Source organism: Pagrus pagrus (genome assembly GCF_965226575.1).
Source record: "Pagrus pagrus genome assembly, chromosome: 1".
Taxonomy (NCBI): Eukaryota; Metazoa; Chordata; class Actinopteri; order Spariformes; family Sparidae; genus Pagrus; species Pagrus pagrus.
In genome coordinates this window covers 9,499,092-9,511,809 of record NC_140185.1, presented here as the reverse complement: position 1 = coordinate 9,511,809, position 12,718 = coordinate 9,499,092, and the positions used below count along the sequence as shown (strand labels likewise).

The 12,718-nt window shown below is 40.9% G+C and overlaps 1 protein-coding gene across 1 annotated transcript; it reads left to right on the top strand.

Annotated features, from left to right (window-relative positions):
* Positions 1-1,438: 1,438 nt before the first annotated feature.
* LOC311255174 (aminopeptidase Ey-like) lies at positions 1,439-12,071 on the top strand (the record flags this gene model as incomplete). The annotated part of the gene is made up of 20 exons (XM_084349433.1): positions 1,439-2,040; positions 3,051-3,193; positions 3,492-3,631; positions 4,598-4,724; positions 4,867-5,021; positions 5,140-5,253; positions 5,420-5,563; positions 5,774-5,839; positions 5,992-6,057; positions 7,312-7,484; positions 7,591-7,667; positions 7,759-7,892; positions 7,989-8,044; positions 8,120-8,267; positions 8,399-8,490; positions 10,112-10,222; positions 10,315-10,482; positions 10,673-10,813; positions 10,992-11,067; positions 11,644-12,071. 20 exons carry the CDS (start codon positions 1,439-1,441, stop codon positions 11,800-11,802), a joined length of 2,892 nt encoding a protein of 963 aa, XP_084205559.1. The 3' UTR covers positions 11,803-12,071.
* Positions 12,072-12,718: the final 647 nt, after the last annotated feature.

Sequence of the window (12,718 nt, the reverse complement as noted above, 5' to 3'; positions counted from 1 at the left end):
AAACTGAAGCTCTTTAGGACATATTTTCAAATGAGAGATCTGGCGCATTTCTTGGCGCACGTGGAGGAGCAGCGGACAGGCTAAAAGTGAGTGCAGCGTGGCAGACAGCACTGCCTTAAACTCTGATTCCACAATTGACAGGTGAAGGCGCTGAGTCCGCTGAGACAAAACTAAATACAAGGTAAGTGGCTGTATTGTGGAAGGGAAAATGGTTTTCTGTCATTGCATCATACTGTAATTTGGTGTTTGTTAGTCCGCCTGCATGTGATGTGATGTGGCTTTTGGTCTGTGGAGAGTTGTGGGGACTATTTTTTAAGTTTTCAGACCAAAGAAACTGACCTGCATTCAAAGAAACAGAGTGGCCTGTTACGGTGGGGTGGTGTTGCTGCAGAGAACCAGTAAAGCCAGTTTGAGTGATTCCTGATAGTGTTATACAGTACATGACTTTATCCTCTTGCTTGACAATCTGCAAGATAGATGCTAGAATTATCACACTAACAAAATCAACCAAGAAATAATATTTGATTGGTCAAACTGGTCGATCAGGGTGCATTGCTCTGCAGCAAAAGTTACACCAGGAAGTTTTCTCCAGATGTCTGAGCCCTCAGTGCTGCCAAAAAGTGTCCGACCACACAGCATTACTGTGCCTGGTTCACCAAAGCTGTCATTTTCTGTCATTCCTTTGGACAGAAAGATGATTTCACACTCATGTGTTTCTGGCAATAAGAAGTGTCTGACTGTCAGAATCCTCATCCTTCACCGTGCTCAGTTCAATGCTGATGTTTCTGTTTTAGTTCAGAGTTAATTACCTGTAGAATCTACTTAATCATTTTGTATAATGTTTCCTTACACTGTTTGCAGACCAAAATCCAAATGTCTTAGGATTTCTGACATTGCTGTGCCGCCCAAGACACAAAATATGTGTTTCAGTCTAACCATTGGAATGCCTCCATTTGTTAAAGCCACAACTTTTTCGGTCAACCAAAGCTAATTTAGAGTTGCACAACATTTTAGGGCTAAATAAAAGTTTATGCAGTTTTATAAAAACCTCCATTTGGCCCATTTCATTATACAACTCTGGCTTGCTTACCATCAGATAGACAGATCTGTATACAGCTGAAATTAGCAAATTATACATACGCACATATGCAGTATAGTATTCTACTGTATTCCCACTACCACACTGAATAAATACAGACAACACAGGCCAGCTCCTAAAAAGGGCCTCTTTTCAGAGATATTGTGTAGGTATAAAGTTCACAGCTGAGGGAAGGTTTCTCTGTTATCTCAAAGATGTTTTTACAACTCAATGTTTTGTAATTTCAGCTGCTTTCCCCGCCCAGGATATCAACCATTAACTTTGGGGCTGAATCTAAGAAGGCAGAGCATAAATAGCAATCACTGTTCCTCTTCTGTCTTCTTCTTCTCTGGTGGAGACATGGGGAAAGGCTTCTTCATCAGCAAAGCGTTGGCAGTAGTCTGTGTGGTCGCAGCCATTGGTGCTGTGGCCACCATCATAGCTCTGTCTGTGGTTTATGCTCAGGAGAAGTCAAAGAATGAAGAGCTTCCATCCACTAGTGGCCCCAGTACCACTACCCTCCCACCCACAACGCCTCCAGGGCCAAAGGAGCTCTGGGACCACTACAGACTCCCAGACACCCTCGCTCCTCTCACCTACAATGTGACCCTGTGGCCCCGGTTAGAGCCCAATACACACGGCTTGTACATATTTACTGGACACTCCACGGTGGTCTTCCAATGTGTGAAGGAGACCGACGTCATCCTCATCCACTCCAACAAGCTGAACCTCACCGCCTTCGAGGGGGGACACCTAGCCCAACTTAAAGGCCTCGACGGAGCCGCTGCGCCCGGCTTGAAACAGACCTGGCTGGAGGTTCCCACTGAGTACCTGGTGATCCAGCTGGACAGCCCGCTGCAGGCTGGCAGCAAGTACGAGCTCTTCACCGATTTTGTCGGAGAGCTGGCTGACGACCTGGGAGGATTCTACAGGAGCGAATACATGGAAGATGGGGTGAAAAAGTATGATCTTATTATTTTTAAATTAAATTGAATTTGTTTTAGATATTTCTTTGAGGATTTATACAAAATCTCAATACTAACGTAGTAATTTAGGGTTTTAAAACACCTTGAAAACTTTACATGCATCGCAAACTATTCACCTAAACCAGACTTCACTTTAAAGACATGGTTAAACGCTTTGAGAAATAGGCCTAATCACTCTTGTGATGAGTTAGATGAGAAAATGTCCATCTGTCTAATATGAAGCTACAGCCAACAGCCAGTTAGCTTAGTTAGCAAAAGACTGTAAACAGGGGCAAACAGCTAGCCTGACTGTCTAAAGGTAAGTCACAAAATTAACATCATTATCTTGTTTGTTCAATCTGTACAAAAAAGATGTGCGAATGACAAAACCTGTTTCCAGTTTCTTATTGCTAAACTAAACTAGCTGGCTACAGACATGACATTGAACAGAAGAACTGTTAAGTCTATATGGGCTTAAAATCAATTTCATTTCCAGTGCATATTGTGTTTAAAGGCAGGCTATTAATAACAATGAACCTTTAGCTCTGTTTCTTTACCTGTTCAGTAGATAAAATTATTGTTAAGAAGAAAGAGGTATTCGTTGATTTTAGATTAAGTCCAGGATGTAAAAAAATCAAGTAAAGTTAGTAAAGTGAAATGAAAAAATATTGTCACTTGGGTGACTCCTAGTGGTCATTGAGAAAAAGGCACATTGGTAGACACCAATGCATGTACAGTTACTGCTGATGATGATATTAAGCTTCATAATATAATCATTTAATTAATCTTCTACTGTTTGGTCTATGATCCCTGTCCCAGTGCCTGTTTCCAACTGCTACACGGCTGCTTGATCATTTTAGTTCATTAAAAAAACAAAAGAAAATGACAGGTTTGGTTTGGGCTCAGATTATATCTAAGTATTCGATTAGTGTGGAAGTGTGGAGGGTTCCTTTAACATTTGATGCAGGTGTGATTGAGTTTTAATATCTGTTATCTGCTCTTGTCAGAATTGTGGCCACGACTCAAATGCAGCCAACGGACGCCAGGAAAGCCTTCCCCTGCTTCGATGAGCCGGCCATGAAAGCTGTCTTCCACATGACCCTCATTCACCCCCATGACACTGTGGCTCTGTCCAACGGCATGAACCACGGCAAGTTCTTGTGTCCAGTGCAGCATTTCACATGTGAACTGTCCATGTGTAATGTTTCATTGTAACTCAACCATAAGAATAATGTACTATACGTCAATTACATTTTGACAGGAGGCAGAATCTCATTGTTAACCTGACCTCCTCAGGGTTATTATTTACAAAAATCTGTTTAACCACCAATCAACAGCAGCTGCAGACATACAATTCTCAGCCGTACTGCACTGTAACTGTCAATGAGCTGAGTCCTCCTCATATCTTCATTTGTAATAAATCTGGTGCTGTCTTTCTCCTCACACAGACCCCGTTAACGTCACTATGGAGGGCCACAATTTACTCCAGACAAGCTTTGAACCCACAGAGATTATGTCAACCTACTTGCTGGCTTTTGTTGTGTGTGATTTTGGATTCATTGGAACAGATCCGGGTGCAGAAGTTTTGGTAATTATTTATTCAACTTACAGTCAGAACCATACAAATGGGAGGGGAGTAATATGTCTACATAATTTACATTTGTAGGTCTGGGAATACATCTGGTATTACAATCATTTTGCATAATGTGTTTCCCAGTTACTTTATATGCAATTTGTATTTCTTTTTCTTTTTTTTATAGTTATTTACCAATGTAGCATTGTGAGCTGCTGTTCTGAAACCGACTCAGACCTTAACCTTCCTGCAGGGTTGAACATGGATCAATTAATATCATATAACTATAACATTAAGAGATAAGTTCACCTAAAAATTTAAATGTGGTTATTATCTACTCGCCCCCATGCCGATGGAAAGTCAGGTGAAGTTTCATAGTCCACAAAACTTTTCTGGGGCTTCACAGCAAAACAGCGTTGCAGCATTCTCCTAAACAACATAATGTATATATGGGGACTTGTTTTGAAACATAAAAAAAGAAATGGAAAAACAGCATAAAATGGCTCCATACTACTCGTCCAGCGTAATCCAAGTCTCCGTCATTCAATTCGATATGAAAAGAAGTTATATTCACCCTTTTGAAGCCAAAATCGTTACTGCAGCTGCTAAGCTAAAAATGTTAGCATGCACCTTGTCTGAAGTGGGAGCATGAACATGTCAGGACTTCAGGGACTGATTTATTTGACCTAGGTGCTCTTCCACCTACCGGAGGATTTTCTTCAGATTTAGCAGTTTGTGTTGATTAACTGTATCGATTGATGGAAGTGAATTTGCTGGCATAATTATCTTATCATATTATTGATGCATTTTTATAAACCCCTGCTACAACTGCTCCCACCATCAACTGCAACGACTTTGACTAAAACTGCTGTACCAATACATACAGCAGATTTACGTCTGTGAGTGTTTCTATGCTGCCCTCTGCTGGACTCAAACCTCAGCTCAGGTCTCCAGTCTACCATTCTTTCTGTTTGTGTCCAGGTCAGAATCTGGGCTCGCAAGAAGGCTATAGAGGAGGGCCAGGGAGACTATGCACTGCAGAAGACTGGACCCATACTGGCATTCTTTGAGGACTACTACAACTCTAAATACCCCCTGAACAAGTCAGGTAGGAGCCACAAACACACATACACACACACACACAGACCAACACAAAGAAAGTAAATATGTTTATGCCACTGTATTAGAACTACTGATAACTACTTGACATGGGCAGCCAGCTGTCAAAATGACCTCTGTTATCGTTTTAGACCAGATTGCTCTTCCCGACTTCAGCGCTGGAGCCATGGAGAACTGGGGCCTGATCACCTACAGAGAAACTGCCCTCTTATATAATCCTCTTGTGTCGTCCAACGGAGATAAGGAGTGGGTGGCAACAGTCATCTCGCATGAGCTTGCTCATATGGTACCACACTTAAGAACATTCAATAGTTTTGATACTGCCTTCCAAAACCTAATTCAATAAAAATTGTGTCTTGTTGTGTTTAAAAACCTGCCAATAAAATGAAGCTCTGTCCTCTCAGTGGTTTGGGAACTTGGTGACCACAAGGTGGTGGAACGACCTGTGGCTCAACGAGGGCTTCGCCACCTACGTCTCTTATCTCGGAGCCCACTACGCTGAACCAACGTGGAATATGGTGAGCTGTGTCCTCTTGCAGAAATATATCCAAGTTGCAGATTTACCTGCTGAATATACTGAATGGCCCTCTTTGTGAGTCGCCCCAGTGTGAAATCACCTTTATTGGAATATGAGTCCAGTCATGCTCAATGCTAAACACAAACATTTCTCTTTGTATTTTCCAGAAAGATTTAATAGTTCTGAATGAGATCACTGGTGTGATGGGTGTGGATGCCTTGGCCTCCTCCCATCCCCTCTCATCCAAAGAGGAGGACGTCCAGAGGCCAGAGGACATCAGTCAACTGTTTGACTCCATCACATACAGCAAGGTGCAGTATAATTGGGGGTAACGATGTGTTGTTCTCACCAGACAAGATGTTGACCTCTACTGAACACAAAAGAATGAATTCACTTTCAACACTCTCTTTGGGATCTGTAGAATTAAATCACTAATGAATCACTGATGCTCATTAACAGATTGCTGCAGTTCTATCTGATATGTCGCCCACAAACACTGATATGCTCCTTTTTCATTACAGGGAGCCGCAGTCCTCAGGATGCTCTCAGAGTTTATCAGTGAGGAAGTCTTTTCCCAAGGACTCCATGTGAGTACAGCTGATTAAACTGATGACTATCTAATCTGTATGAGTTATTATTGTAATATCTCTGTTTTATTGACCTGCAGTTAACTTGTTTTGTTCACTGCAACAGCACAACTTGATAAAAAGATGACCAATAGGTTATTATCTGTCTGCAGACATACTTAGAGGAGTTCAAGTACAAGAACACAGTCTACACAGACCTCTGGAGGCACCTGCAAATGGTAAGATATGACCATCATCATTATTGCTTACTTTCCACAAAACAGCCGCCTTAAAAAAGAAAATCAAATTATTAAGTTACTGCAAAAACAGTGAGATATTTCCTTTTAAAATAGGGTTAAACAGCAAAATGTGCCTAAACCTTCTGTCTGATATTCTCATAGATTATGCAAAACGTATAACACATCCAGTGGTCATGTTCGAATTCACAAAACTTGACTGGTGTGACCCGTGAATCCCATTTAACACCACTTAGCTCTAGTACTTTTTTGAAGTTCTCCAACTACACTTAATGTGCTGTTTTAAGTGTCAGGTCAGCCTTCTCTGCCAAAGGATGAATATTTATTAAGTTTCATACAGAAATGTATTAAATATTCTTTTGGGGCAGTATGTATACAGTCAGGGTTCAAGTTATGAGCTGACCTCTGTGGGGGTCTCTCAATGAACTGACCCTAACCCTAACTAACGATTAGGGCGGAGATAGATAAACAGGCTAATAGCCAAACAGGCTCGTCCTGGGAGAGCGAGACTGTTCGCATTAGATTTAACAGTCCCTCCCGTGTGATCAGATCATAAGTCAATTCCGTCAATTCACATCTGACCTAAAACGCGTCTTGTGACCACTTTAGATCTGACCCCACTTCCCCGCTCTATATGCAAATATACACCTACATGAGCGGAAGAAACTGATACGTTTATTATACAAAGAAAGGAATATCTTCATGTATAACGTTTGCCGAATGAAGAAGTAGGTCCAAATAGTTAATAATGTGTTGTATACAGCATTTCACAAAGTTCATACAGTTTCTCCGAACGCAACAAGTCTCAAAATTGAGAGTTTTTTTAAGGGAATCTGGTGATTTTCCCCACTTTCTGCTTTCTCCAAAGAAGTAGCCTATATTGTTTACTGTTAAGAACATTTGTAAACATTTCAGATGGTTACCGTCAAATATACTATGTTCTTTAATACATTTGGTGTAAATGGTGAAATCAGTTGAAACTGTCTGAACTAGCTGAACAAAAACATGGAGGCTCAGACTGAACATCTAGAGGTTATTCATTGTAATTCAATTGCCAATAGTCAACAGTTAAATAAGTAAATTCTGAGATACGGTAAAATTAAAAGTCATGGCATCTTGAAAGAATATTAAGGAAAAAAAAGTGTGATAACATGCATTGTGGTTGTGTGCAGCTGCCCTCTGAGGGGTTTTTCACAAAGTGGAAGAGTCGTAATATTTGAATATTCCTGTCACCAGGCGGTGGATAAAGCTGGCATAAAGCTGCCCCACTCTGTGGAGGTTATCATGAACCGCTGGATCCTACAGATGGGTTTCCCAGTGGTCACCATCGACACCACGACTGGACATATCACCCAGAAACACTTCTTGTTGGACCCAGACTCTGTAGTGGAAACACCCTCAGAATTCAAGTAGGAAACATGTTTTATGTTTCATGTGAATATGCTGAATATACTGTGTGTGGTCATACAAAACTCACCTGCCCTCACTGTATACTCTGTATGGTTGCGGCTCAAGGTACGAGTGGTTTGTCCCCGTTACGTGGATTAAGACTGGTGGAGCTGAACAGCAGTACTGGCTTCTTGACAAAGAAGGTAAGACTTATTTCAGGTGAATGCTCAGAGCATTGCAATGATGATGGACACAGTGGAAACAATGTCTATTTTTAAATCTCCATCCAAACAGCTACAAACGCAGAAATGACGCTTGGTGCTAATGACTGGTTGGTGGCCAACATAAACATGAAGGGTTTCTACAGAGTCAACTATGACTCAGGAAACTGGGAACGTCTCCTCACCAAGCTGAGCACCAAGCATCAGGTACAACACCTCTAGCTGAAAATGATGCTGCGTTATGTCTGCTGTGTTTCCAAATGACTTACCCGCCAAACCTCGATTTCTTCTGCCAATTTCCAGGACATTCCAGTGATCAACCGAGCTCAAATCATCGATGATGCTTTTAACCTCGCTAGGTGAGTAAATATTTTTTGTTGAGTGTTGTCCAATCTTGAAAGAGAGAGCTGAGTCCTTGTATGTGCCATTTTCAGGGCAGAGATGGTGAACACAACCCTGGCTCTGAGGACTACCAAGTTCCTGGATAAAGAAGTGGAATACATGCCCTGGGAGACAGCCAGTCGCAACTTGAACTACTTCTTCCTCATGTTTGATCGCAGCGAAGTGTACGGACCCATGCAGGTTTGTGGTGAATGGGCAATCAGTAAATTGGTTCCAGTGCTGGTCCCAGAAAAACAGCCTTCTTTCTGGAATACACATTTATCTTTTCAAACAGAAATACAGGTTAACTAAATGTGTCCATCTTCTCTCAGGCTTACATAAAGAAACAGGTCACTCCTCTGTTCAACCACTTCAAAGAGCTCACTGCCAACTGGACAGAGATCCCAGAAAATCACACCGACCAGTAAGGATGTTTACATGCTTGTCTGTTTTAAACCATTTCTCTTTCTCTCTTTTGATCACCTGTGTTCTGAAGTGCGAGCCAACTTGAAGATCAAACACCAGTGTGTGTGTTTGGATGATAAAATGATGAGTAGAAGTGCAGACATTGTACCCGTATCGAAACTACATTATACTGTAGGATTATTGTTATGGTGAACAATGATAGTATCATGACTAGAGTGATTTTGTCTTACAAATTCCCAAGAGTCAATTTAAAATCCACCTCGTTTTTGACATTCAGTGTAGATTAGGTGAAACTTTAATAATCCCCATAAGAAATCTAGATATTTTCCAATGTTTACCCATCTTCTCTCACAAAAATCTTCCCCACACATAACCTTTTCAGCACTTTATCCCCGTCTCTAGTATCTCTTAAATGTGTTCGCTCCAATTTACTCTTATCTTGATAGAAATATATTCCATCTCCTGAGGTTATATTTACTTTTTTACTTACATTCTCACTCCTGCAAACCCTACACAACAGTGCTATTGAAAACCTGCATTTTCAGGTGTGGCTTTTACTTGATGTCAAATGAATATGAATGACGTTGTTCACCTTAATGTAGTTAACAATGAAGAGTTTCAATGGACTCCAAGAAGGTCCAACTGCACACAACTCGACTGGTGACCCCAGGACTGTCAGCCAATGGAAATGAGTAGTGTACATGACACATGTCACTTCCTTTGCTGCCACAAGAGCTTAAAGGAGCAATACGTAAGAACTGGCCACCTGTCAAATTAATTCTCCCAACAAATAGGGGCAGCTATCACCAGAGTACCTGCTCACTGGTGCTAACTGTATTCTGTTTATACGTCCTGGACTTCAGCTACTGTTAGCTTGTTGCTGTAGCTCACCTAGTCTAGTGTTGGTGTTTACACCGCTAGCATGTGAGCTTTGGACCGCTGGGAGAAAGATGTTTTTCAGGCCCGGGGCTAGCTGGATAGCATGCTAACTTCTGTTATTTCTTCATATTCTGTTGATAATTTTAGTTAATTCCAAAAAATGTTTCATATTGCACCATCAGTCATTAGCATCAACTTTTATTTTAACATCAGCATGATTAGGGTAAAAATTAAACATTTTTTGTTTATTTTTTTTATCTTTAGCGTGAAGGAGCAAATATTACTGGAAACTATTTTTTTAATATATATGTTTAAAAGGTTGAATGAGTTTAGGCACACACAATTAAAAAAAATCTAATTCTGACACAAACAACACTATTATACACTTTATGTTACACAACCAAGTTATATACGTTAACACTATTTAATGTCTTCAGCAGAGAAACATGCCCTTTTCAAAATCAGAAATAAAACAAAACAACACTGTCATAGGAAGTGACCCATCTCACACACAGGGATCCATCTCTCTTCTCATTGGCTCGCAGACTTGGGGTCACCAGATATGAGATTCACAGTCAGACCATTTTCAATCATTCATTCTTCTGAGCCTTGTATCATATCATATCATATCATATCATATCATATCATATCATATCATTTCATGTCATATCATGTCATATCATATCATTTCATGTCATATCATGTCATATCATATCATGTCATGTCATGTCCCTGTCCAGGTACAACCAGGTGAATGCCATCTCCTTGGGCTGCAGCACTGGAGTGGAAGGCTGCAGGGAGCTGACCACAGGCTGGTTCAGAGAGTGGATGAGCAACCCAGCTAACAACAAGTATGTTCTCACATCTGTTTCCCACTTGATTCCTTCCCTTGCCACTGTTGTCATTGGCTTTAACACTTTGTCACCTGTGTCAATCGTTCCAGGATTAGTCCTAACTTGAAGTCCACAGTGTACTGCAGTGCGATTGCAGCAGGAGGAGTGGACGAGTGGGACTTTGCCTGGTCCATGTATAAGAATGCCACCATCGCTTCAGAAGCTGATAAGCTCATGTATGCTCTGTCATGCACCAAACAGCCCTGGCTGCTTAACAGGTCAGTAGATTTTCCTTAAGGTCACTTTGCACTGCTAAAAACTAAAATACTTAAAATTCAGACTTAACTATTGTGAGTCACATGTGCTGAGAGAGAATGGTCACTGCAGTGTTTTGATTTCCAGCATCAAACACAGCAAACAGTAAATTTGGCGAGTTGGGCTTTTGTCCTCACTGTGAGTGTGTTACAGGTATCTGGAGTACTGTCTGGACCCAAAGAAGATCCGCAAGCAGGATGCCACCTCCACCGTTATTTATATTGCTAGTAACCCCATCGGTCAGCCTCTGGCATGGGACTTTGTCAGAGCCAACTGGGACCATATTGTCAATGAGTGAGTTTTCACTGATGCACACATATACATGCGATCAGTTGGTGCTGTTACAGTAAAGCTGGGAGTGCAGCCTCACAGACCTGTTATCGTGGCTGTAGACTCTCAAAGTGTCTAACCAAACAGCTCAGAGTTGTTTGCAAAATGACCAGAGCCTGACTTGTTTTTGCCTTTTCCTCAGCTATGGTGGATTCTCCTTTGGAGGACTAATTAACGGAGTGTCCAAGCGATTCTCCTCCGAATTTGAGTACAAGCAGGTATTTGCTGTTGTTTTCTGTTTTCTGACTGGCTGAATGACCCATTGTTTTCATTTCATATTGACAATTTATGACATAAATAAATAAATTGACATGAATAATTATGCTAATGTTTGCACAAACATTACATCAGGTACAGTACAAGCACACACTCTCTATTCAAGTAGTATTACATCCTAATCCTGTAGCCTATTTATGCTCCAGAGGCCTCATTATAAAACTTCCCAAGTCTGTTACAATTTAAAGTTGTTTCCACTGCGCTGAGTCAAACCGAGCCGCGCTGATTTGCTTTTCCATGTTGAAGAAGCTCTAGTTACAAAGTTTCTTTACCTTAACTCAAAATAAGATATGAGGCCTGGATAGGCTTAGACACAGCCATGAGTTTATGAAATGGTTTTGTAATAGGAAGACAGGATTTTTCTTATCTTTGAAATTTAATTTAAGATAGGACCAAGGGGTTTTATTTCTGCATTATATTTACATTGTTTACACTGACATATTTTTTGTAGTATCGTACTCTACATGCAGAAGTGAACGGCAGTAACCACTCTCCCCTCTCCCCTCCTTCCTCTCTAGTTGCTGCAGTTCAAAGAAGACAATGCAGGGCAGCTGGGCCCAAGCAGCGCAGCACTTGAGCAGTCACTGGAGAGAACCAAGGCCAACATGAACTGGGTGGCGATGAACAAGGAACACGTGTTGGAATGGTTCAAAAGTGAAACGTCTTCTCCAGTTTAACAGATTGCTCTACTGACTTTAACTCTACCAGATTTATTATTATAAATGTTATGAATGTGACAGAGCTTGTAAAGTTTTGATTGAAGCCTTTTTTGTGACTACTTGATACCAAAATCAGGTTTTATATAAGGAAATTTTTTATGATGTATGTACTGTCAATATTTGAGAGATTTTTATAGTAATGTCACAACACAAGTGTGTGATGTTCTGTATCACTGTATATTTTTGCATCTGTGGATGCCAGTATTTGAAATAAAAGCAATATGACATTGTGACATTTTGTGCCTCAACATTTTGTGTTTCAAGACTGCAGGGAAAAAAACAACCTTTATCGAATGTGAAGCGCCTGACTGAAAATAATTGTCCACAACACTTCAGTTATTGTAGGTAGGGCAGCTTCTCATCTGGGCCACTGACAAAGATAACAGTGTTGATATCAATTCACAAATTCGGCTTTAATGGCTGAAACATAATACACTAACTTGTCTTCACCCATATTAAGTTCTGGGTCATATACGGGCCAATCTTCCAACAGAAGAAACTCAACTAACTCAACAGCATTACTGGCCAAGTTTCAGGGCCTCAACCACCAGCCGTGTTTACACAGGACAGAAAAGGTGCCAATTAACTGGTCCTGGTTCAGCTGCCACTTCTCTCAGTGGGGGTCTTTCCTTAAGGACTTTAGAGGGGATGTGCTCCCTGTTTAGCACCTCATTGTCCTGCTGACAGCTGCAGTGTTTGTGTAAGGAAGTGGAGGCCGAGCTCTAAGTCTGTCTGATTTCATTTGTTTAGGTAGAACCAATGATCCCAGAAATAGAGAACAAACAACAAACCCAGTTGGACAAATGCAGCAAAGTCAAGAACTATTTTGATAAATAATATTTATTCTGGTCACATTGTAAAAAAAAAAAATCAA